The sequence below is a fragment of the Geotrypetes seraphini genome, chromosome 14 (genome assembly GCF_902459505.1).
Source record: "Geotrypetes seraphini chromosome 14, aGeoSer1.1, whole genome shotgun sequence".
Lineage (NCBI taxonomy): Eukaryota > Metazoa > Chordata > Amphibia > Gymnophiona > Dermophiidae > Geotrypetes > Geotrypetes seraphini.
In genome coordinates, this window is record NC_047097.1 from 4428104 (window position 1) to 4448522 (window position 20419).

The 20419-nt window shown below is 44.1% G+C and overlaps 2 protein-coding genes across 3 annotated transcripts in view; one reads left to right on the top strand and one right to left on the bottom strand.

Annotated features, from left to right (window-relative positions):
- Positions 1–1693, bottom strand: part of CIB2 (calcium and integrin binding family member 2) — a 123750-nt gene extending 122057 nt beyond the window's left edge. Inside the window, exon 1 of one of the 2 annotated variants that reach the window (XM_033921110.1) lies at positions 1197–1693. In XM_033921110.1, the coding sequence (XP_033777001.1) occupies positions 1197–1247 (51 nt within the window). In that variant the 5' untranslated portion in view covers positions 1248–1693. The remainder of the gene's footprint in view (positions 1–1196) is intronic. The other variant, XM_033921108.1, reaches the window with a different exon arrangement.
- Positions 1694–10503: 8810 nt separating this feature from the next.
- IDH3A (isocitrate dehydrogenase (NAD(+)) 3 catalytic subunit alpha) overlaps positions 10504–20419 on the top strand; it is a 59485-nt gene continuing 49569 nt past the window's right edge. Inside the window, exons 1-3 of the mRNA XM_033920350.1 lie at positions 10504–10689; positions 17622–17684; positions 17922–18005. Coding sequence (XP_033776241.1) covers positions 10660–10689; positions 17622–17684; positions 17922–18005 — 177 coding nt within the window. The 5' untranslated portion in view covers positions 10504–10659. The remainder of the gene's footprint in view (positions 10690–17621; positions 17685–17921; positions 18006–20419) is intronic.

The following is a 20419-nucleotide window of genomic DNA, read 5'->3' on the forward strand; positions in this document are numbered from 1 at the left end:
CAGGAAGTCATCCAATCCCTTTTTGAAACCCAATATTGTCCTCTGTCCTATCATCTCTCTTGGAAGCGCATTCCAGGTGTCCACCACCCTCTGAGTGAAGAAGAACTTCCTAGCATTCGTCTTGAATCTGTCTCCTTTCAGTTTTTCTGAATGCCCTCTCGTTTTTGATGACCCCGCTAGCCATTTAATAAATGGCAGGAATTTGGAAAGCTAAAGATCTCTTCTTCGTGACCAGTGCACATAAAAAACCAAGCACACCTTCTCCTGCTTGAAGCTATGTTTATGGTATAGCTCTGTTGAGTTTAGAAACCTGCTTTTTCCTTGTTGATGCTTTGCTATGCTGGGGAAGGGATAAAACGTGGACCTGAAGGACCTGGCGGATCTAAACCCGCACGTCCTTAAAAATCTGAGGTCCGTGCCGCTTGTAGTTAGTTTCTGGCTCTGACAGACCTCGGTGACAATTTAGCGCTGACGGATCCGTCTCAGAATAGGGAGGGGAAAGTATTAGGATCCGTCAGCGCTACAATGTCACCGAGGTCTGTCAGAGCCGGTTTTACTGGGGCTGCAGGAAACCGGTTTAAAGGATTCGTTTTAGAGCCGCTCCAGCACTAGCTCTAGTCTCCGGCTCTGACAGACCTCGGTGACAATTTATCGCCGACGGATCCGTCTCAGCCTAGGGAGCGGAAAGTATTAGGATCCGTCAGCGCTAAAATGTCACCGAGGTCTGTCAGAGCCAGAGACTAGTGCTGGAGCGGCTCTAAAGCGAATCCTTTAAACCGGTTTCCTGTAGCCCCAATAAATTTAAAAATCTGAGGTCCGCGGCTCTGACAGACCTCGATGACATTGTAGCGCTGACGGATCCTAATACTTTCCCCTCCCTATGCTGAGACGGATCCGTCAGCGCTAAATTGTCACCGAAGTCTGTCAGAGCCAGAAACTAACGACAAGCGGCGCGGACCTCAGATTTTTAAGGACGTGTGGGTTTAGATCTGCGAGGTCCTTCAGGTCCGCGTTTTACCCCCTTCCCACTATGCTGTATTTGATCATTGCTGACACAGAGTTAAACATGTATGTATAAGTATTGTTACCTATAATTCCAATAAAAAGATTTGAACTAAAAAAAGACCAACCAGCCCCAAAATCCAAAGCATATGGTCAACATGTATATGATCCCGGTCCATTGAAGGACGTCTTACCTGATAGGCGTCTAACTGTTCATCAGTAAATATCGTTTGCTTATTGCCCATCTTGGATTGGAAATTCTCCCTCTGTACAAATGCATCACATTGGAAGTCGCAGGAGTCCTTCGTAGCATATGCATTTAGAGCATTTACACGTTGCGACCGTGCAGAAGAAATGCCCGACCCCGCATCGAATTACGCCCGACCGGGATCCGCTCAGGAACGCAAAGAGCGGCTCCCGCACGTTTCACAGGGTGTCATGAGAGCTTGAAACCAAACACGACGAGCACCCAGAAGTCAGACCGAAACATGGCTCTCGCAGTCTCCTTTTCCCTAGTACCGTTTCTGACGACGGCGGCGATCCGCCACTACGAGGCAGCGCCGTCGGCAGCTCCATCTCGCTCTCTCGCTCTCCCAGGATTCGCCCCAGCGCACATTCGGCCACTCCCTCTGCAACCTGGCGGCGAATGACCACTTGCTGACCGCGAGAGGGCGCGCAAGAGCAGACACCTGCACGTCAAGGGGGTTTCATTAATGTCGATACACCAGCTACTAACTTCTCGAGATCTTGCTTAGCCGTAAAATGTGCAGTACTTTTATGCATCCTTAGCACCCTCCCTCCCTCTTCACTACCGTTATATCACAGATATTTTTCTCTATCATCCCATGTTATCAAAAATAATGATACATAAAGTAGATGACAGCAGATAAAGACCCGAATGGTCCATCCAGTCTGCCCAACCTGATTCAATTTAAATTTTTTTTCTTCTTAGCTATTTCTGGGCAAGAATCCAAAGCTTTACCCGGTACTGTGCTTGGGTTCCAACTGCTGAAATCTCCGTTATAACCTACTCCAGCCGATCTACACCCTCCCAGCCACTGAAGCCCTTCCCAGCCCATCCCCCACCAAACGGCCATACACAGACACAGACCGTGCAAGTCTGCCCAGTACTGGCCTTAGTTCAATATTTAATATTATTTTCTGATTCTAGATCTTCTGTGTTCATCCCATGCTTTTTTGAACTCAGTCACAGTTTTACTCTCCACCACCTCTCTCAGGAGCGCATTCCAGGCATCCATCACCCTCTCCGTAAAGTAGAATTTCCTAACATTGCCTTTGAATCTACCACCCCTCAACCTCAAATTATGTCCTCTGGTTTTACCATTTTCCTTTCTCTGGAAAAGATGTTGTTCTACGTTAATACCCTTCAAGTATTTGAACGTCTGAATCATATCTCCCCTGTCTCTCCTTTCCTCTAGGGCAGGGGTCTCAAAGTCCCTCCTTGAGGACCGCAATCCAGTCGGGTTTTCAGGATTTCCCCAATGAATATGCATGAGATCTATGTGCATGCACTGCTTTCAGTGCATATTCACTGGGGAAATCCTGAAAACCTGACTGGATTGCGGCCCTCAAGGAGGGACTTTGAGACCCCTGCTCTAGGGTATACATATTCAGGGCTTCCAGTCTCTCCTCACACATCTTCTGGCGCAAGCCTCCTATCATTTTCGTCGCCCTCCTCTGGACCGCTTCAAGTCTTCTTACGTCCTTCGCCAGATACGGTGTCCAAAACTGAACACAATACTCCAAGTGGGGCCTTACCAATGACCTGTACAGGGGCATCAACACCTTCTTCCTTCTACTGGCTACGCCTCTCTTTATACAGCCCAGCATCCTTCGGACACTTGTCACACTGTTACAGTTTGGTCTACATGAAACCAAACCTTGTTTTACACCAAGGAACTTAGATTGGATTAACTTTAGCAATTCAGATTCCTGGTACTGTTTTTAAAGGTTATAAAATACAAAGCCGTCTTCTATGTAGTTCCAAACCATTGGAATAGTTTAGCTTTTAATGATAATTTCCTGGCTATTCTAGGCTTCATTTGCTTAAATAGTTGTGATATTTCTCCATTGTATATATATATATATATATATATATTTATTTTTTTATTTTTTTTTTTTGCATTTCCAGTCTATTTATCTTATTTGAATGTAATTATTTCTGATTTTTGTAAGCCTCTTTGGAAAGGATGTTTATAAACCTGGAAAATAAATAAATAAATGATATGTTCAAATGTACACAGCAGTCCAGAAGTGAGAAGAGGCTTCTCATTCTTTTTCACTATAGGCTCCTTTTACAAAGGTGCGCTAAATGGCTGCACGCACTAGCATCTACCGTCCCTTTTGAGCAGGCGGTAGATTATCAGCTAGCGCACGCTATAGCGCGTGTTAATCCGATGCGTGCGCTAAAAACACTAGCGCACCTTCGTAAAAGGAGCCCTAAGTACCATATGTGTGATTCTCTACCAGTTAATGAGAGGTAGTATGTATGCACCTGGGGCAAAGAGCTTCTGGCCTTCAGAACAAATTCAATCTCTGGAGACTAGAATAAGTGAGTAGGAGATGCTGAGGGAGATATATATATATATATAGAGAGAGAGAGAATCTTCAAAGACAGAGTAGAGCAATCCAACCTCCAGTCTGGCAGCCTCTATGCTGCCTTGAAGAAGCAAAATCAGGTGGAAGAAGGTGAAGCTATCTTGCAGCTATGATCTGTCCTTCAGATGATGCAGCATCACCTCAAACTGAGGAATTTTCTCTAGAGGTGTGTGCCAGAGGGGGGAGGGGTAAAATGAGGACCTTACGGACCTCCCGGATCTTAAACCGCACGTCCTTAAAAATCTGAGGTCCGTGCATTGACAAGTCCGCCTTCGCTTTCCCTGCAGCTCAGCTCAGGCCCCCGGCTCCCTTGCAGACCTCACGGATCTGAACTGCACGTCACATCCTTAAAAATGTGAGGTCGCACCACTTTTGAGGTCCCTGCCACTTTTAGTCTCTGGCTCTGACAGAGCTCTATGATAATTTAACTCTGACAGATCCTAATGCTTTTCCCTCCCTATGCTAGGATCTGTCATAGAGCTCAGTCAGAGCCAGAGACTAAAAGTGGCAGGGACCTCATAAGTGGCGCAGACCTCACATTTTTAAGGACGTGTAGTTTTAGATCTGCGAGGTCCGTGAGGTCCGCGTTTTTCCCCTTCCCCCAAAGAGGAAAGGGTTAGGACTGCTACTGTAGTTGGCAATTTGATTATTAGGAATGTAGATAGCTAGGTGACTGGTGAGTTGGAGGATCACTAGATACTAGCCTGGTCTGATGCAAATGTGGTAGACCTTGTGGGCCACCTAGTTAGAATTTTAGAGAGTATTTGGGTGAAGCCAGCTTTTGTGGAACATGCAGTCACCAACACAGAAAGATGTAGTGGGGGGGGGGGGGGGACCTGTAGGCTTTTAGATAGGAAATTAAAATCCAGAACCTGCAGGGTATTCATCTCAGAAATGAGTTTGATTAGCAAACGTTCAGCCAATGCCAAGTTTGGTTCAGGCTGCACTGAAAAAATTTTCCAAAAGCTTCTCGTGCAACAGAACTTTATGCTCATGGCCAAGAGTATTTGATGCAGTCTACTAATGGTCCATAGCAGCACTCATTCAGAGTACACTGGAGGACTTGATTTGTGCTTGGTCTGAGATCAGGGAGGTATCCAACAGCATGTACAATCCTATTCATATCAATGATTGTTATTCATAGTATGTTGCAGGATACCTCCCTGATCTCAAACCGAATGCTTACTGCAACTGATTCCTGCACTTGCAGGAACTCTCCGGGATAATTGAGCATCAGAGTCACACTCAGGACCCTAGAAGCAGGCTAAGCACTAAAGTAATTTAGGCTGTCGTCTGATCCATGCAGTATTAATGCATGGATAAGATGGCAATGCAGGAAAGAGGGATTTAATTACATATGGATTTGGAATGGCCAAGTTGTCACTTCTCCCATCTCCCCCTTACCTTGTTGTTCACCAAACCTCCTCGCTTTCTTGCTAATCAAATCTCGTATGACCTCATCAGTAATGTCAACCATAAATAAACCACAGACTCTATTGATGGTAATAACCAGGCCACAGCTTTGTTTATTGGGACAACAAATAAAGCAATTAACAATTGCTTCACCTCCCAAGCTACAAAACAGTATAATTTGACAAATCAAAATTATATTCCACCTGACCCCGCCATGACAGCAAGAGCCTTGGGGGTGGCATGGACCCCCATGCCCCTCTTCCTTGACACGTGCCTAAAAGCACATTCACTCCCCTGAGCTCACTTTCCCCTACCGGCTCATCCCCGGATGAGCCTGTGGGGATAGGCATGTACCTCCATGTCACCCTTTCTAGGTAACATGCTCCATGATGTCACCGCTCAGCTGATCACACTACCATATAACCACTCATCTTCCGAGGAGCCAAACCTTGTAGCTCGGGATCACCACTGCTGCGACATCCCCAGGCACCCCACGTCCAAAATGAGCTTCCTATGCAAAAGGGGAGGGTGGGAAGGAAAGCTGCCTCTGAGGGACAGGAAAGAACCCTGTACCTCAGAGGCACGTGTTACATATCCCCCTTCCATCATGCCCTGCTCTTCCTACAGCATACCCTCCCCCTTTCCCTATCGCCTATGAGCTGCTTCTCCATGGGCGACCAACCTGGGCCATCCAGCCCATTGTTATAGTCGCCCATCGAGGCCAGCTCTTGGGCACTTTTATATGATAGGAACTAGACAAAATTAAGGAGAAAGGGGAGCTTATTTTGAAAAGGATGGTTTCTTCCTTAACCAAAGTAGAATCCAGCTGCTGACACTAACATTTTTAATAAAGAGAATGAACAACTTTAAAACTAGTTCATGCAAAAAAATTGACAGTCACTCAAAATGCATTGGTGAGAAAGAGATATCGTCAAAGGAAATTAGAATATCCTGATAGAGAAGTTGTCCTAAAGGCTAATGGTACTAAGCAGCTCAGGGTACATTTAAATAACGGGAAAACAGAATGCAAATAATTCCAAATTCCCCTTGCAATACTAGATAGATTGTGAATGCAAATAAAAACTACATGTTGAATTTTATGTGAATGTCAGGGTCTAAAAGATAATACTGAAGAGCTGTAAACACTGTGCTTTTACCACATTTTGATTTCCCAGTGGAGTCACCAGCCTGCAGAATTCAGTACTGTAGGTTGCGGACTCCCATGGTAAAATAATAATGCTGCAAGCAGCACTCAAGACTATTTGACTGTCAAGCTACATAGCCTGATACTCTCGGGCCACCTCTTAAAAGGACCAGCACCTATCATTAAAAGCAGTTGCTGGAGCACCTCCCAGCAGAAAAGCCCTTTTGGGCTCCTCCCTTGTGCAATCTTTAACCAGACCCCCACCTCTAACCTAGGGGCTTTCCTGGTGGCCACCCCACCCTCCTGCAGGAGCAATCCATAGATTCTCCTGTCCTTGCTGGTGCCTTCTTCCAAAATGGCACCAGTGAGCCCCTAGAGGAAGTTTCATGATACTACCACCAGAGGTTATATTTGCGCATCGGTATGTTTAAAAAAATATTGTTCAGGGGGATGTGTGCAAATCTGAGCATTCATCTGGTCCTGGAGCATTTTCTGGTGTAGCCCATACCATATGGAATAGTCTTCCTCTGGAGTTAAGGTTAGAATCCAGTTATCTGATAAATGTAGAAACATTTTTTTAAGAAACCTGATAACTAGGTATTCTTTTAAATTACTTAGCCTGAGCTCAGACATGAAAATGTGGGATTCTGTATCTTATTTTATGTTTTTGTTTAAATGTAAACTATGCTGTGTATTGTATTACTATATTTAATTTTATTGTTGCAATATAATTATTCCATCATATTGTGCAATGTTTTTCTTCAATTGTATAAACTGTTTTGTTTTTTATTTTCTCTTTGTTCACTGGAGGAAGAGCTCCCCAGAAAAGTGGATTATGAGTGGCAAATTAAATCAGAACCGCATACACTACTCCAAGGGGCTCCTTACTAAAGCTTAGTGCACATTATGCTGAGTATCCTATTTTATATCTATGAGCCATGTGGCACTTAAAAGCACGCTAATGTCCTTTAGTGCACACTAAGCTTTAATAAAAGGGCCTCAAAGTATACCCCTCTTCTATTAAACTGCTCTAGCAGTTTGTAGCGCAGAGAGCCACGCTGCTCCCGACACTCATAGGAACTCTATGAGCATCGGGAGCAGCTCAGGCCATTCAGCACAGCTCGCCATGCTAAAAACTGCTAGCGCAGTTTCGTAGACGAGGGGGTTAGTCACATTGTGGATCAATACTTGCCTCTTACTAGGGCAGGGGTGTCAAAGTCCCTCCTTGAGGGCCGCAATCCAGTCGGGTTTTCAGGATTTCCCCAATGAATAGGCATGAGATCTATTTGCATGCACTGCTTTCATTGTATGCTAATAGATCTCATGAATATTCATTGGGGAAATCCTGAAAACCTCACTGGGTTGCGACCCTCAAGGAGGGACTTTGACATCCCTGCACTAAGGGATGAAGGTAGCCCTAGACATCCTACAAAAAAAAGAAAGAAGATTGTAAGAGGAAAAGTAAAAAAAATGGTAACCAAGGCATCTACCAAAATAGAAGGGTTCTGGTAGATAGGGGAGAAACTACGCTGAAGGCCTATACTGGAGGGCATGCGAGCACTGTTCTGTCCCCGGCAGCCTCCTACTAGTTTATAGTATAGCTCTAAACAGGGATCTCAAAGTCCTCCTTGAGGGCCGCAATCCAGTTGGGTTTTCAGGATTTCCCCAATTATTATGCATTGAAAGCAGTGCATGCACATAGATCTCATACATATTCATTGGGGAAATCCTGAAAACCCGACTGGATTGCGGCCCCCAAGGAGGGACTTTGAGACCCCTGGACTAAGATGTGTTTCATGTTATTCTCACTTCATAGAACTGCAATGCTGCAGTTATTTCCTGCCATAGTGTGTCAGCAAAGCACTGTGTGAAATGTAGTCTCATACACACTGCAGCCACTCCTGCTTACCAAATTGTCTGGTTAAACGCTTTACCAGACAGGTCTTCAATAAAGATAGGAAAACAAATGTCAACATTTTGGGCCCTGCATATGAAAAACCCACAATGGGTGAATTGTTCTCTCTTTTTTTTTTTTGCCACTTCCACATAGAACTAGAAGTCATTGACTTGTACACAATTCTCTAGTAGAAACATACAATTGGATCACAAATTGGAGCTTCATCTTCCTCCAAATATGAGAATATCCCTTTTCCTGAGTTTCATCTCTCCCACTGCTGAGGGGGGATGGGGTTGTTGGTTGGCAGTGAGAAAGATTGAACATCTCTCCCGCTGTGGGTGTGTTTGGGGGTTTGTTTGTTTTTTTTTGCATTTTTTCTGTGCAAGTGCCCATCGCTATCACCAGTGATAGCCATATGCAAATTTAGCGAGTCTTTGCTACTCTCCGCCCACCTCATTTATATGAGTAACACTCCAGAGACCCGTACTCTTGTGGCCCCTGGACAATAGCAGAGGTCTCCCCCCCCCACCAAAAAAAAAAGCATTATCCAATCCTGAGCAAAAACATGATGCACTCCTGGTTGCTATGACAGAGGGTTCAAAAGCAGGCTACGACCACGAGGAGATAAGGAGGCCAAATAGGCTCCCCAAACAAGTAAAAAGTAGCAGCATTTACGAGGGTGACCCACTGCCTTGTGAGTCTCCCAAGAGGCCAAACTATGTACCCGAGATCTTCAGCCCCAAAAGGACAGAGGTTTACAGCCAGTTCAAGATTGTAACATACATTTGCGAGCAAAGAGACACACTCAGCCCGATGATTTTTAACACGTTTTGGGGTTTTGTTTTTTTTAGAATCTAGGCCTCAGTGGTTTACATTCAGGTGCTCAAGCATTTTTCCCTATCTGGCCTGGTGGGCTCACACTCTACCTGGGACAAATGGGGGATTAAGGGCCAGATTCTCAAAATTTTAACACGGTCACTAAACTAGTTTCCGACAGTTTAGCCTGCATGCATTTTGGCTTATCTCTGTCTTTAGCGAGCTTTCTAGCAGTCTCTGACATTGACATGTACTCATAAATAGGCTCTTCAACACTAAAATGAGCACTCCGGTGGATTCTTTAAAATCACCGAGCCATTCTCTAAGAGCGGTGTTGGCTTTTGGCAACAAAAATTAGCGACTGGTTTAGGGGTGCCAGTACAGTGACAGCACTGTTTAAAACTTCGGCAGCGAGAGAGATGCCCACTGTCTCCTGCCAAGTGACACCCTCCCCCGAGAGATGCCCATTCTCTCCCACTGACATACAACACCCCCCTACAGTGGGAGAGATGCCCACACTCTCCTGCCGCCAAGCAACCCCTCCCCCCAGAAGCAAGAGAGATGTCCATTCTCTCCTGCTGCCATTCACCCTCTCCCCCTTACCTTGATTTAGATGGCTGACTGGAAGGATGCCTACTCCCTCCAGCCAGCTGACTTGCCTCTTCAAAATGAGCCTTCCCCTACAGGGGCCTGAGGCTCTGATTGATTTATGGGAGCGGCCTTATGCATCTGGGCCAACCATAGCCTCAGGCCCCTCCCCAGTGCATCCCAGGATGTACCGGGGAGGGAAAGGCCCATTTTGAAGAGGCGGGCCAGCTGGCCAGAGGGAGTAGGCATCCCTCTGGTCAGCCATCTAAATCAAAGTAAGGGAAAGAAGGTGCCGCTCGTTGGAAGCATGGAGGGCTGTTGCATGGCAGCGGGAGAGAATGGGCATCTCTCCCGCTGCTGGGGGGAGGGGGGTGTCACTTAGCAGCAGAAGAGAGTGGGCATCTTTCCTGCTGTTGTGTTTTTGGTTTTTTTCTTTTTGCGTTTATTCTGCGCATGTGCCCGTCGCTATCACCAGTGATGGGCACATGCAAATTTAGTGAGTCCTCCCTATTCTCCACCAACCTCATTTGCATGAGCGTTTTTGGGAGAATGGCTCGCTTTTTTTTTAAATCACTACCAGAATGGCCTGTTGTGATTTAACGTGTTTTTTTTGAGAATCTAGGCCTAAGTGACTTGCCCAGTGTCACAAGAAGCAGCATGGGTGCTGAGACTGTAGTTCTAACCACACACTCCCCTTGGGTGTCATCTTTTCCCCTTGAAACTTCATATTTTGCTCATATTCTCACGTGGGGACGGAGGAAGTAAGTTTTTGTCTTCAAAGAGCAGTCAAAATGTATTTAAGATACTACTTATTTTCCTTTCCTTTCCTTTCTACTTTTAAAATGAACAGACACAGCATCAATCCTAATTTATCCACCCTGCATATCCTATAGTGGAAGATTTTGCGGTATCAGCCTTGCAAAACACGTTCAGTTCCCTTAGCTTTCGCCTTTTCTAACAGAGTACCAACGTCAACCCCACTCCCCATCCCAGACTTAATAGGGCGGGAACAGAGACGGCAGTTCAGGGGCTTCAGTAAGCGGGGCGGGGTTTACGCCTCGGATGGGCGTGGCATTGGCGTGTGGAGGCGGAGCGTCGAGTGGCGCTGAAGTTGCCTGCGTTGCTGGTTGGTGCCGTGCTTGCGAATTCCCGTCGCTGGTAGCTCGCGTGGGAGGCCGGGATGGCGGGCGGCTTCACTTGGAGGTCGATGGTAAGAGCAGCCGCAGCGTGCGGGGGTTGCGTGGTTTTGCAGCAGCGCCCTCGGAGGTCGTGGGTTGGCTAGTCGGTTGCTAAGGAGACGGCGCTGCTGCCGGTAGGATCTTTTCGGGCCTTTCCTATTCGTAGGCCTGGGGAGAATATCCACGCGGAGTCGGAGTCCTGGGCGGTGCCCTCGCGGGCTCGCCGCGCTTTGCGTTCTCTTTTTGCGGCTGGTAGAGCTGTGGTGCGCGCGCACTCTCTCCCTTTGGTTCAGGAGGGATAACCTTGAGAGATGGAGGCCGCAGAATGGTCTGTGTTGCGGGAACGGTGGAATTGCTCCTCCTCCCCCGCAGGGTTTTCTCCCCTCCCCTCCATGCGCTGGGTGATGTCTCGCTCTCCATTTGTTGGCTGATGTGCCTCCCAGCCTTACCTGCTAGGAGTTGTTCACTTGCATCGCTACTGCGGGGGTGTAATCACGGTTTTAGCGGCCGAACCTATCCTGTGTTGATGCTGCTGCAGATGATTTTTTTTTTTTTTATCCTTACCTCTCCAAGAAGTGCATGCTAAAAGTATTTCAAGACATTTGGAGCATAGCAAAAATTTAAATATGGACGTGTAAAAACAAAATTATAGTTATAACCATTAAAATAAAGAGGGAGGAAAGCTAATGACCCCCCCTTTACCTATTCACATAATTTGCACTGTTCCAATTCGGTACAGTTGGCCCTTATAAAGATACACCTTGAAAACTGCTGTATTCAACTGATAATCGTGATTAGTCAGTAAACTAAGCTGTCCAATTTAGAGCTGTTGGAAGGGCAAGCTTTAATACCAGAAATTACTAGTCCAGCTATTTGGCTTTATTTTACACCTTTTCTATAGTGTTCTTTGTCTTAGTATAGGTGCAATGCAGTTACTCTATATCTTTTAGCTCAGGCGTGTCAAACATGTGGTGTGCCTTGCCTGTAGTATCTAATTAACATCTGGTTAATTAATTATACAATGTAAACTTGGCTAAGCAATTTTAACTGGGAGAAAAGGGAGGATTAATATTTTAGTAAGTGGCTGCTGTAGCAGCCCATCATTAGTCATGGGTCTGATGCTTTAGTTATCTCTTCCTTTCTCCCCCCCTCCCCAAATAAAAGGAAAAGTATTAGGGTCTGGTAAAAGAATATGGAAATCCATAGTAGATGACAGTTAGACTAGTTTGCCCAATAATATAAACATATACTATATATGCCAATACAACATATATATTTTTGATCTTGTCCTTGATGTGTCAAAATTCACAGACTGTAGAAGTCTCAAATTCATATGCTGATTTTGAAGTCAACAGAAGCCCTTGTTCTAATTCTCAGTTAAAATGGCCAAAGGTGAACACGCTTGCACATTCTGAAGTTGCTGGAACATGTTAGTTTGCCAGCCAGGGATGCCACATTTGTCATTAGTGCTGTTGCCAAAGCATTTGGCCATGATATACATGAAATGACATTGTCAAGAAGCTCGCTCTGGCATTCATGGTGCAAGAACCGTGAGGAGGCAGCTACTCAAGGATGAATTCTTTGATGAAACAACAGAAACTCCATTACTGCTGCATGGGATGGAAAACTCCTACTGGACATTACAAATGGTCAAAAGAATTGCAGTACTTGTCACTCACTGGCAATGGAGAAGAGAGATTGCTCAGAGTTCCAAATATTGTCCGTGGAACTGGCAAACAGCAAGCTGATGCCTGTCTTACAGTACTGGATAAGTGGAGTCTTCCCAGAGAGTCTGGGGATAGGTGTTTGATGCCACTGCATGTAATACAAACATAGAGAACGATGTGTACACCTTCATTGAATCATCAGTAGAACAAGAGTTAGCGTGGCTCACTTATCAACAATCATATGATGGAAGTGTCTTCAACCAACTATTTGGAGTTAGTGAAGGACCAGATATTGTGGTATTCAAAAGATTCCAGCAAAATTGGCCAAACATAGACCAGGATTCAAATGAGATTCCTGCGGATGATATGTTTGTTGTAGACATATCAGTCCTTTGGAAGGAAAATGCAACTTTATGCATCCAAGGGAAGACTACAAGGAGCTTCTTGAAGTCTGTTTAATTTTTCTTGGTGGCTGTTGGGATGTAGATAAAGCAAAGACATAATTTTGAGCACTCGGGGTCTTCCAACATGCATGGTGGATGGAGTATTAAGCATAGATACTCACCTGTAACAGGAGTTCTTTGAGGACAGCAATCAGATATTCTCGTGCATGGACATGTACCAAAATGTACGGTCACTTTAAAACTAGAGCACTGTTCATACGGTGCATGTGCCTTCTTGCCCAATGTCAGTTCACAAGAACTTTAGTTCCATCCAGAAGCTAAGAAACCAGTTAGAGGTGGGTGGATTGTGAGAATATCTGCCTTCTGTCCTCGGAGAACACTTGCTACAGGTGAGTAACTATGCTTTCTCCAAGGACAAGCAAGCAGTATATTCTCACATATGGGACTTCCAAGGTGTCAGACTTATGCCTCTTGGAAGAGGGTCACTATAACTTGTCCTGATGCTGGTGAATCCTTGAGGATGGAGAGAAGACTTTTTTTAAAGAGAGAATACATTTTTTTGAGAACTGCCTGACCAAACTAGTTTAGAATGTTGATATAAGCCAGTGTGTCGTAAACTTTTTAAGTTGTGACATTAATCTCAGGGCTGCAGCTGGAGGGCACCCGGAAGTGCGCGGACATCTATACGATGATGTCACACATATGCACGGATATCCTCCTGCCACGGCGCTGAGCCTCCTATTACCGCCTGTGGGGGGAGGGGTGCTGCAGAAGGAGAGGTGAGGAGAAGCGCTGGCTTACTGACTGCAGGACATGCCTCTCGCCACGAGAGGCACATCCTGTAAGCAGCAGGTGCTGGTGCCTCTCCTCACCGGCATCTTGTGGCACACATGGAATCTGCCAGGGCACACAGTTTGCAATACACTGATCTAAGTAGTAATTGGAAGTAAATGTGTGAACTGAAGACCAAATAATGTCTTTTGTGTGGGAGTGGAGCACAAGTGAGCAATAGAAGTTGCCATAGCTCTTACTCTGTGAGCAGTAACAGGCTATCTAGTGTCAGCCCAGCCTGAGAATATGAAAAAATATGCAATCTTCTAGCCAGCATGAAATAGTCCTCTTGGTGACTGGAACCCCCAATCTGTTAAGGTCAAAGAGGTCAAAGGAAATAAATAGTTGAGTCATAGCCCTATGTGATTTGGTTTGATCCAAGTAGTAGGCAAGAGCTCTTTTACAGTCCAGGGGATGGAGAGCTGACTCCCCAGGATGTGCTTGTGGTTTTGGAAAGAAAATGGGTAAAACAAACTGGTTAAGATGAGATTCTGAGACCACATTCAGTAAAAATTTCAGTTGAGTATGGAGGACAACTTTTTTGTTGTAATAAAATCTGGTGTAGGGTGGATTCGATACCAGTGCTTATGCCAGCTCAGAAATGCTTACCAATTCTGCAGTAATGGCATGGGCTGCAAACTGTGCTAAGTAGGACTTCGCCAGTGGTATGTCTACTTCCAGTTTAGGATATTGGTCCAGCACATTCAGAAAAGCCTGCATGAAGTTGTCTCTAGTAGTTATTCCCTCCTTGGTAACAGCGTCTAGTACAATGTTTCTCAACCTTTTCTAGCCAAGTACCCCCCTAAGCCTAACAAATACCACCGAGTACCCCCAGTCAAACTCCGCCCCTGACTCCACCCCCATAATAATAATAATAATACTAATTGTAATGCAATTTCTTCCATCCATTTTTCATATACACACAATATAATCTTATTAATACATAATGGTAACCACAAAATTTTAAAAACACAAAGCACACTGTATGCAGAGAAAATGTTAATTATCATTTATATTTGGAGGGTTTTCAAAGATGTCAAGGCAGATGACTTGAAAAAATGCAATGTCGCCTCAGTAACAACTATAGAAAAATAGACAAATAAGTGCAAAATATAGACAGCAGATATAAATTCTCAAAACCAGACACATTTTGATCACTAAATTGAAAATTAAATCATTTTCCTACCTTTGCTTTTTGGTGATTTCATGAGTCTCTGGTTGCACTTCCTTCTGACTGTGCACAAACCAAATAAATCAGTGAACAACCTAATAAGTGATGATAATAAATCACATTTTCACAGTGCTAAAGTAAAGACAGAATAAGATTCTCTGAAAGTCCCCCAGCCGACTCCCAGGAAAAAATAAAGCAGACTTAGCTTGCAGACATAGTCCGTAGGTGAAAACAATGGCGGGGCACAAGAACCCACTGCCAAAGTCAGGTTCTACCAGCCCGGTTTCGGAGACTCCGGGCCCCTTCCTCAGGAACTTGTAGCGTTGAGCGGACAGCAGTCATTCGGCCATAAGCGGCAACAGAAGCAAACAAGCCAGCAAAGGGGAGAGTATTTTTGGAGTTTTTTTGGCTCAGCTCTTTGGGGCAAGAAGAGTAGCATTTTTGTTTGTGTTTGTTTGTTTTTTAATGTTCAGAGATGTTGTATGTTTGTTACACATGCACAACATCTGTGCCCATTAAAAAAAAAAAAAAATGTCATTCCAGGTCATCATCCCCCTCCCCCACACACCCCTAAACTTAAAAATAAAATGGCAGGAGGGAAGGCCACTCTATCCTGCTTCAGTCACCCAGACCCCACCTTTAAATTAAAGATCAGCAGGAGGGATGCCAACTCCCTCCTGCCACCAGGTTTCCTCTCCCGCGTACCTCTAAATTGAAGATCAGCACTCCCTCCTGCCGGCAGGCCTGTCTTCAAAGTGAGGGGCCTAAGACTGGTTCAGATGCTAAAGGCTCCTATGGGAAGGGCCTTAGACACCTGGATCAATCAGAGTTTAGGCCCTTCCCAGTGAATCTCAGGGTGCACAGGGAAGGGGAAGGCCTGCCATTTTGAAAAGGCAGTCTTGCCAGCAGGAGGGAGTGGGCATCCCTCCTGCTGATCTTCAATTTAGGGGTATGTGGTGGGTTTTGCAGGGCCGGGCATCCCTCCTGCTGATTTTCAATTTTGAGGGTGTGGGGGGGTCCAGGTGGCTGAGGCAGGAGGGAGTGGGCTTCCCTCCTATTAATTTTTTTTTCTGTAAAGTTTGGGGGTGTCTTTTCATGACTTTTTTCTTATTTTTTTTTATGGGGACCGGAATTGTAACACATGCACAACTTTTGTTGTTTTTTCTTTTTAAACATTAATGGCACATTTAAAAAACTGGCGGTTCATTTAGTGCATCATCTGGACATCAATCGGAGTGCTCGTTTTAATACTGTTAAGCATATTGTATGTAGTCTTTTTACATATGATCATCGGAGGCTGCCACAAGCCATGGAAAAGACAGCAGTTAGCCATTTGGGGCATAGATAGCTGAAATACTTCATCGCTTAACAGGTTAAAACTGGTTTAGTGTGGATTGTTAAAGGCACAGGGAAGTTTTGAGTATATGGGCCCAAAAGTGGTTCCAAAAAAGTGCACATTTTGCTGTACTAGAAACATTTGGACCTAATGTTCCACCACCTTCATTGTGCCTATAAGCATCCGGCCTTCGTTATGCTTTGCTGGAGAGGTCAGTCTTGGGTATGCATATTGATATGTGGTGAGTACGTCTGTTGGTATCATTCATAGACGGTGAACTTCATAATGGGCCCATCACTGGAGTTAGGTCCTCCGGGTTCATAGGGCACAATCAGTGCTTCCAGAAACTTGAAAAATAATAATTTTCAGGTGCTTCTGGAAAGTTTATTATATATGGCTTTTGAAAAACATCCCCCGACCATTGAATCCTGGGATATACAGCCAGCATAGAAAGACTAACCTTACTAAAGATAGAGCATCTCATTTAAAAATGAGTTTTGGGGCTCAGTATTTAATGAGGGTGTAACATGTGCCATGGATTTCCTGATTGTGGCTCTGACTGTCTAACCACTTAAGCACTACTGTGTGCCATGGCATAGCTGTGGGACCTGAACAGATTCTGGGTATGCCATGAGAGATTCCCTTATAAGTATACACTAGAACAGATAACATTTAAGTTGCATACACAAGAGTCGGTGTTAAGAGAGTCTGTGCATAAGGATATAACCGCCCAGATAAGCATCATTCTTTGACGTGATTGGTCCCTGAAAACTAACGGCAAGTAATTTTATTTTTTATGTAGTAGTTATCAAAACTTTGTTACCATTTGGATGATCTTATCTTTGCAAACTTGGATTTTTCAGCTCTGACAGAAATTAAATTGAAACAAAGAGAACAACTGCAGATGGTGGATGATGAAATGCATGTTTGCTTGTAGAGCAGGGGTCTCAAAGTCCCTCCTTGAGGGCCGCAATCCAGTCGGGTTTTCAGGATTTCCCCAATGAATATGCATGAGATCTATGTGCATGCACTGCTTTCAATGCATATTCATTGGGGAAATCCTGAAAACCCGACTGGATTGCGGCCCTCAAGGAGGGACTTTGAGATCCGTGTTGTAGACTATCAAGCCTTGTTTTTGAGTTAATTTGCACTCTAAAACTTACACATCCATCGCACTGATTAGCAATTCTATTCTATCTGCTTTAGTTTCATCATTGTTCCAGTTACCCACTTTAAATAAATAACTCTCAAATTTAATTTTTTGTTGTTTTTGCAATATTATCATTTCAATTATAATGTGCTGCGAAAAACATTTGCTCCATTTAGTGTGCTGGAGCTAAGAAAGTTTGAGACACTACCTTAATCTTTTGTGTTCAGCCTGTGCAATATTAATTTTGAAGTTTATTGTGCTGAAAGCTGTTATGTTGTGAAATGAATGACATAATCCTTTAATTTGCTACACTGCTTATTAGCATTCTTGGAATTCTTCAGTTTCTCACTTTTGTTGTGATACATAATGTGTACTTTTACTTTTTCTTGGTATATTTTTATACAGGTCAGTCGGTTACTGGGGGGCATAAAACAGCATAAGCCAATCAACAGAACCCTTTCTAGTGATGTAAGTATATAAAATCTCCCTCCCCCTGCTGGGATTCCAGTGATTGGAATAAAAGATCTGGATGCTGGAGGACAGCAGCTCAGCAAGACATTTTTTAAGATGGCTAGTTCTAACCCTAGACTAGATTAGATGGTTGAAGAAGTGGATGATGCAGCCTCCCAAAATCCCACTTGTGGAATTTTTATTTATTTTTTTCTCAAACATGAAGGGGGATTTAAAACCTATTTTTATGCTTAGGTACACACGGTCACTTTAATTCCTGGTGATGGCATTGGACCGGAAATTTCCTCTGCTGTTATGAAGATCTTTGATGCTGCTAATGTAAGTGAACATTCATCAAGTCAACCTGACTTGTTGCAAAGTATTAGTGTTTAGTAGTTTTGGACATTTGTGCAGTGAGCTTCAGATTGGGTGGCCGGTAACTTAAATACAACACGGTCAACTCACAAATGCAATACAGAGTTTCTTGAATTAACTGTTCTTAAAAATAATGGCTGGGGAGCAGCTCTTTTAGAGAAGCAAGGTTTGCTTAATGCTAATAGCACTCGGTGAGATCCAGTGAAGCTGCACAAAAGAATCCCATGATATATAAAAAGAGCTCACTTTTGAAAACAATGTGATTCTGATCGCAAAGAAAGTCAGATGAGATTACCTAAGGCTGAATAAATAACCACTATTAACATCTGGTATCTTAAGCCTGGGTTATACAACTTCTCACCCATCAGGAGCTACAGAACTAGAATTCACAGTAGCAGAGAGCCATGGCTTGATGGAGGATTGGCAGCCTCCACTATAACACTTGCTCTCCCCTTGTGCTTGCTACTTTATCCTCCAATATTGTCTTCTAGTGTCTCTGTCACCCTTTCCTATCTTCCCTAGCTTAGCCATTCCTACCTTTTCCAAAGACCCTTTATCCTGGTCTGGCTAGTATCTTCCAGTTCTCTGCCAACAGCCAGATATGCTATTTACCACCTCAGCTGCTGCATAGTCCTATTATTTTGGGGTTCACTGTCAGTGCCTGCAGGAATGACCCCCACAGACCTGATATTGCTCCCTGTAATGTAGCACTAGCAGCCAGCTCTTATGCTGCCCCTCTACTTTCCTGAAATTAACTGGTACAGGTGATCATCGCAGGCTAACTGGATGCATACTATCTTAATCCAGCCCAGCTGCAGACCTAGGCCCCCACTACCACTCGCATGACTCTGATGGCACAGAAATAAAATAATGGGCCTGCTGTCACCACCCTGCTGCCAATATTCCTTCCTAGACCTAGTAGAAATCATGGGCCAGCACATTCTGTGGGTGTCAGGTCAAAAGCGCGCCGGGACAAAGGCGCGCCCAGACAATTGAGCGCAGCGCGCGCCGCCATTCCGCTCTAAATTACTGTTTTTAGGGCTCCGACGGGGGGGGGGCGTGGGGGAACCCCCCCACTTTACTTAATAGACATCGCGCCGCGTTGTGGGGGGTTGTAACCCCCCACAATTTACTGAAAACTTCACTTTTTCCCTGTTTTTAGGGAAAAAGTTCAGTTTACAGTAAAATGTGGAGGGTTACAACCCCCCATAACGCCGGCGCGATGTCTATTAAGTAAACTGGGGGGGTTCCCCAACAAACCCCCCCGTCGGAGCCCCTAAAAACTGTAATTTAGAGTGGCGTGGCGGTGAGCGCTGCGCTCAATTGTTGGCACGCGCTTTTGTCTTTCACGCCGTTGTCTATGAACCCGTTCTGTGTGGTTATATCACAATATCATTTTAAAACAGGTGCAAGCCTGTCAATTTTGAGCATGTTACCCCATGGTTACAAAAACTCCATTGGCTGCCTGTCAAATTTTGAATCCTTTTCAAAATTCTTTTGTTGTTTTTTAAGGTTATTCATTATAACATTCCTTGGTATCTAACACAAGTAATGACACTGTCTGCCTTCTAGATATTTAAGATCAGAAGAGGCAATACTATTGTCACTAAATGAGTTTTCATGAGCACACTAAGAAAACACAAGGGTATCTGCAAATTCAATCGCAGGGGTGTCATTATGGAACAAATTGATAGGACCAATACTGGATTTACAAAAGTTCAAGAAAGTATTGAAAACTACTTTGTTTGAGGTGTTTAAATGAATGATTCCTTTGCGCTCGTAGGGATATTTTGTAATGGTCTCTGAAACAATTGATAAAAAGGTTTTACATTTGTAAATGTTTTTCTTGCCCATAAACCGTATATTGCATGGTATGGATTATCTTTCAGAAATGAAATATTTGCTGATGTTCTTCTGCAGCCAAAAGTAGTTTAAATTATGCAGTGGACTCCAATACTATTGACCAATTGGTATGCTCTAATTTTCTCCAATAATTATGTGTTTAGGCCTTAAAATCTATCACACAAAAATAAACCCACTTAACAGGATTTCATACTGCTGTTTAAATTCAATTTATTCTACTTTATTTTAATTTCTAATTTACCGGTATATTCATGCTGAGGTAGGAAAAGCCTCAGAATATTAGGCCCACAGATTTTTTGAGCCACCTCAAACCTCCATCATTGGCATAAAAACCTCCCCATCCTTCCAACAAAAACTTTCATCCAAGATTTATTTCACTGTTTAAAAAATATATTTTTTTCAAAATTTATTTTAGCCCAACTTTCATTTCAACTTAAAGAGCAACATCCAACCTTTATCAGCAACAGTTGCAAAGAACTAAACTTTTTTTTTTTTTTGTCTCTTCTTTTCTCAAC